At 37.7% G+C, this 5,585-nt stretch overlaps 1 protein-coding gene across 2 annotated transcripts; it reads left to right on the top strand.

Moving 5' to 3' along the window:
* The first annotated feature begins 1,386 nt into the window (after positions 1-1,386).
* Positions 1,387-4,590, top strand: LOC131027726 (probable E3 ubiquitin-protein ligase BAH1-like 1). 2 transcript variants are annotated; one of them, XM_057957816.2, is made up of 7 exons: positions 1,387-1,636; positions 2,298-2,579; positions 2,722-2,966; positions 3,269-3,517; positions 3,649-3,786; positions 3,958-4,016; positions 4,210-4,590. In XM_057957816.2, the coding sequence occupies exons 2-7, from the start codon at positions 2,315-2,317 to the stop codon at positions 4,313-4,315; spliced, it is 1,062 nt and encodes a 353-aa protein (XP_057813799.2). In that variant the 5' UTR covers positions 1,387-1,636; positions 2,298-2,314; the 3' UTR covers positions 4,316-4,590. The 2 variants fall into 2 exon arrangements, with proteins under 2 accessions (XP_057813799.2, XP_057813798.2); XM_057957815.2 differs by having other exon boundaries at positions 2,290-2,579.
* The last annotated feature ends 995 nt before the right edge of the window (positions 4,591-5,585 follow it).

The following is a 5,585-nucleotide window of genomic DNA, read 5'->3' as shown; positions in this document are numbered from 1 at the left end:
CTCAACCCTCATGTTTACCTTCTTATCAACGAAGCGCTAGTTACCTAGACACTAACAAATTTCTTCACTTGCCACTTGCCATCACCTTGTTCCACGCTCATTCACCCCTGGAGAAGAATGATGAAGACAATGTATTTACTAGTTGGGATCCCATCAATGATTACTTTTGGGAAAAGTAGTTGATAATGACCCCCCACCTGAAGTTGTTTTACCAACTTAATTTATGTTGGGCTCAACACATTTTTTTTGTTTGTTTAAATGTTCTCAAGGCTAGGCCATTATGCTGAGACTCATAAGTGTATCTTTCTACCACCCTTCCTTTTTATAAATATTATGCTATTTTCTTTAAATTAATGTAAAGTTAAATAAAATATATTCAAATAAAAAAACTAAGACACATAAAAAATAAATAAAAAATACAAAAATATTAATATTCAAATATTTTAAATTCTCACATGCGATAAATACTTTGCATAACAAATAGGGGAAGAGCACTAGTAGTTGAGCACCCTAACTTCGTGCTTCTCATAATCTTAAGTGGAAATTTCAAATCACTACAATAGCTTACTTGGCAAGTCCCCTGCTTATAACTAAGCTTTCAGCACCACATCATCAAGTATGGTGCCACATCAGCATGCTTTTTGCCAAGGTGTCCAAAACAACCAAAAAAAAAAAGTGAGACCAATAGGCATGCAAAAGAGGCCCCAATAGTTGTGCAGCTGATATGGCATCACCTGATTGGTTACTTTTTACAATATTAGTACATTTCCTAACAACTATTGGTACATTTCCTAATAAAAATTGATATTTTATGTTTCAAACAATAGGTTTTATTTGTTCAATTTTTGGAACAAAAAGTATCAACAACCATCACAACAATTGATACATGCTCAACTAGTGGTGCTCTTCCCCTACTAAATGTTGAAATAAAAAAAACACTTGATCTCTTTGTTTAATTATATCTAAATTTTGAAACCAAATTTTAATCTCGATTTTCCTTGTAAGTTGTGCTTGTTAAAAGAGTAATCCTTTCCTACTCGTATAATAGTATAACTCCGTGTTTAAAAGGCCCACAATTCAACGAAGGGTCCGCTTGCTCTTGATTACACTTTTGACGCACAATAGCAATTGTTAAAGAGAGTTAAAAGAGTAATCCTTTCCTACTCGTATAATGGTATAACTTCGCGTTTAAAAGGCTCACAATTCAACGAAGGGTCCGCTTGCTCTGGATTACACGTTTGACGCACAATAGCCTGCCAGCGCACAGTGTCGATCGGCACATTCTCAAAGCGGGGCTTCTTAGTGGCTTAATGATGTGTACGACTTTTTTACTCATTTAAAACTTTCCCTGCCCACTTAGTGCGATTGGAGGGTAGACTAGGAGGTGTTAGAAACGTACGGGAGCGGTTCTCATCTCTCATATAAATATGTAGGGCCTTTCGTCCACTCCCCTCCTTTTATAAATCTTCCGAATCAAGCTACGTTTTTCTTTAACAGTTAAAAGCTTTTTCTTGGTGGTTTTCTTACATTCCAGAACGCGGAGGCTCGTCTGGAACCCTTTGAATTTGAGGATTTGCCTGGTTATTACAAGATTTCTCCATTGTCTTTAGCATTCGGTGCGGGAAAATCGATTCTGGTGTGTACCTCTTACAGAATAAGTTTCAGCCGATGTTGTATTCTGGCTCTTTAGACTTTAAATTTGTCGACTATTTTGCGATCTGCTTCGTTAATGCTGGATGTGGAAAAAAGAGTGGCATTTTAGACTTTAGTGCCTTCTGCGTCAAAGTTAATGGCAGTATTTGTAGGAACCTTTGGCTCTGGATGTGATCTATTTATTTGTTTTTAGATTTTTCATGAAAGCCTGCGAAATAGGGATTCAAACTTTCTGTGATTGCAACATTTAGTCTTGATCGCCGGCGATATATGTTTTTCTGATTTTCTTGTGTCGAAAGCGCGTGTTTTCTTATTTTCTAGTCATTATCATTTTTATTTATATTTTCTCTTTTCATGAAGCTCTGGAACTAATACGATTGTAGGCTGTGAATTGTCGGCGGCTGCATTAGGGTTCTTTATGCCAAAATAAAAGAGCCGCCTGGTTATTTATTTTCAGGATCGGAAGAATCTAATATCCGGTCTTTGGAATTTTAAAGACTTTTGACCATTTCCGTTAGTAGACAGTATCTTTAGGCGGTTTTATTTCATTTTGTTGAGTTTTCAGTTTCGATTTGATTCCTTTTAATTGAGTTTTCTGTTTCGATTTGATTCCTTTTAATTGAGTTTTCTGTTCAGATTTGAAGGCTGTAAAGCGTTTACAATGAAGTTCGGGGAGAAATTTACAGAGTATTTACTTACAGAAGGTGAAAGATTTAGGGACAAATACTCACACGTCGAATACAAGCGGTTAAAGAAGGTGCTGAAGAAATGCCGATCGGGAGATGTGCATGAAGATGGCGCGACAACAGAGGCGGTAGAAGCGCTTGATACAGAAAACGAGGCCGCCATCTGCAGAGGAACGGTCAGGTGTGTTTCCAGGTCGTGCGATTTTTCAAGGACGCTGTGCCCTTCACAAACCTGCCCAGGTATTAAATCATCTGCAGCCTACTGTTTAATTATGCATTTGGATATATCATCGCATTTCCAAGGAGTCGAGCTGGTTTCTCCGTTATAATTAGCTCTTTAAATGCGTTGGACAGTTAGGACTTAATTATTATTGTTTGGCAGTATGCGACAAAATCTTCTTTTACGAACTCTCAAAAGAAATATCGGCGATAGTTGGATGTTTCAGTTCCCGTGCCAGACGTTTGCTGCACCTGCACCTTGCTTCAGGCTTTCAGAGATATTTATGGCGTATAAAACACCGCTTCGCTGATGATCATCTGGCGATGATTCAAGAGGGCCGGAATCTTGTCAGTTATGTGGCCATGAATGCTCTCGCCGTCCGCAAAATTCTGAAGAAGTATGACAAGGTAAGTACGAATCTTCTTGTTAGTTTCCTTTTTTTTTATGTGAAAACTGAAAGGGCGATTCAGCTACGATATAACGCTACCCGAACATTTTGGATACATAATAATAGTAAAAACAGGGGTATTAACTGTATTAGTGTAAGGGAGGGTCTTCCGGACAGGAGATAGTGGTAAATTCAAAAAGTAGAGGGCAGTATACAAAAGTCTATCAATGCTGGTGATCTGAAACTTATTTTTTAAGTACCCTTGTCTGTCATATACAATGGACTCATGTGGTAATCACAATTGAATCCTCAATAATGCAGATACATAAATCTGTTAACGGCCGGAACTTCAAGACAAAGTTGCAGGCCAAACATATAGAACTTTTGAAGTCTCCCTGGTTAATTGAATTGAGTGCTTTTCAGATCAACTCAAGAGACTCAGAGCATGGCTATATTGGTGAAATATTTCCTGAATGCTCTTGTGATTTTACTGGAAGTGATCCTGTAATTAGATGCACACTGCCTGATTCTGAGAAATTAGAGTTTAGTCTCACATGCCCTATTTGTCTGGTAAGCCTTATTTTTGCATGGTCCTTTGCAATCTGAATTCTTTATATAATAGGTGGGGGATCAAGAGTTATAATGGCTTCTGGGAGCATGTGTAGCTGGTTCTCACACTTTTTATACTGTGATCATTTCAGGACACAGTTTTTGATCCAGTTTCATTGGGATGTGGGCATATGTTTTGCAATAGTTGTGCTTGCACAGGGGCCTCTGTACCCACAGTTGAAGGAGTGAAAACAGCCAACAGACGGGCAAAATGCCCGATTTGCAGACAGGTAATTGCTTGGGCTGAATTCCATTCGGTTATTAAGAAAGAGGAAAGTACTCTTGCAACAAGAAACTCATCAATGTTTTTTAATTATCTTATTTTAACATAAATTTTAAAGAATGATTCACATAGCCCATATGAAGTAGGCAGAAGTAATTAACTGTTCAATGTAACGCAGATGGGAGTTTATATGGACGCAGTTCATTTGACTGAGTTGAGTTTACTGGTGAAGAAAAGGTGAGCTTAAAACAGGGGTTCAAGGTTCAAATATTTAACTGTTTATTTGCAATATATTTTCTGTTGGAACGGCAATTGTTTTTATCTGAATTTTGAAGCTTTATATTTGATTCTTGATCATGACAATATCGCCTACTATTTTGAAGCTTTATTTGCGGTCCCAAGCCCAGATATAATGTAGAAAATTGTGCAGGTGTAGGGAATATTGGAACGAAAGATTGCAAACAGAGCGAGCAGAAAGAATTAAACAAGCGAAGGAACACTGGGATCTTCAATCTCGATTTATATTAGGATTTTAGCACAGTGATTTGATTCTCTGTTACCTACAGTTGAGTCGTTGAGTAAGAAAAGCATCTTGTCTATAAATAAATTGCAATATTAGAAATGGCGTGTTTCTGGTGATGTTTATTATGTACAAAACCTGATCTCTTGATGAACTTCTGGTGATGATAAACTAGATATAGTGTCGTGGGGAGTTGTATATAACAAGTTTCTACTTTTTAATCCTTACTAATGCAGGAGAAACCATCTCTATATTCCTGATAAGTGTTAATAAATCGCCTTTCTGGCCAAATTTTCTTGTGTTGATTGAAAAAGGCAGGGGTCTTAGATGGTGCTGAACCAAATGCTTTTATGGATTTGTTAAATCTTACTGTTGTAACCTGGTTTCTAGTTAGATCTATTCTGCAATAACAATCATTGTCTAAGCAAATATGGTAATTTTTTAACAAAATTCTTCTTCACTATAAGTGGATCAAAGGCATCTATAAATCTTGATCACAGGTGAGAAGAAGTCAATTAAAATTTAAATTATGCAGCGACAGTGTTCGTTATGTGGCATCCTCTGCACAGTCCAATACGAAAGTAGATCTTTTTGGGGAAGTCACCAATTCCAATGATAAAATCTTCCTTTATCGAGTGGAGGATCATATGCCGTAAGATATACGTGTCAAAAACTCTTAATTGTAGATCATCCTAAGCCATTGCCATGCCCATCAATCACGAAAAGTCCAGGCTGTAGTCATCTAAAAGCGAACTCTGTGTCGTCTAACATGATCGAAAATGGGTAATGTGGGGTCTCTCTCTATTCAAACCGACTGTTCAATAGATGTTTTAACTAAAATTGTCGTTATTTTTGCGGGGAACAGAAAAATGCTTCGGACGTCAGGTTTTATCCATACTGCTCTAGAGGTAGTTGGACTGCAATCTATCAGATTTATTGGGTAGATCAAAGCGTCGTATTCCGTAATAATGTGAATCGAGCATATTTTGCTTTAGAAACAGCAATCTTCCTGAATCCCACTGACTGCCCTCTACCTTGTAAAGTGGATAAACTGGCACGTGTCCTCGTGACTCAGGGATCCCTCGTGGTCGTCACGCATGAGATACGTGTAAAATAAAAGCACATTGCCACGTCACAGGATAAAAATAAAGTAAAACCACATTCGCACGTCACAGGACATAAACGAGGACTCAAAAGCCTGTAGGACCAGGCCTTTAATAATGTCATATGACGTTAGGGATTAATGTAGTGTTTAGCATGCATGCAATAAAGTCGAAATGGTAGAA

Source organism: Cryptomeria japonica, chromosome 10, assembly GCF_030272615.1.
Source record: "Cryptomeria japonica chromosome 10, Sugi_1.0, whole genome shotgun sequence".
NCBI classification, from domain to species: domain Eukaryota; kingdom Viridiplantae; phylum Streptophyta; class Pinopsida; order Cupressales; family Cupressaceae; genus Cryptomeria; species Cryptomeria japonica.
This window is presented reverse-complemented; position numbering and strand designations above follow the sequence as displayed.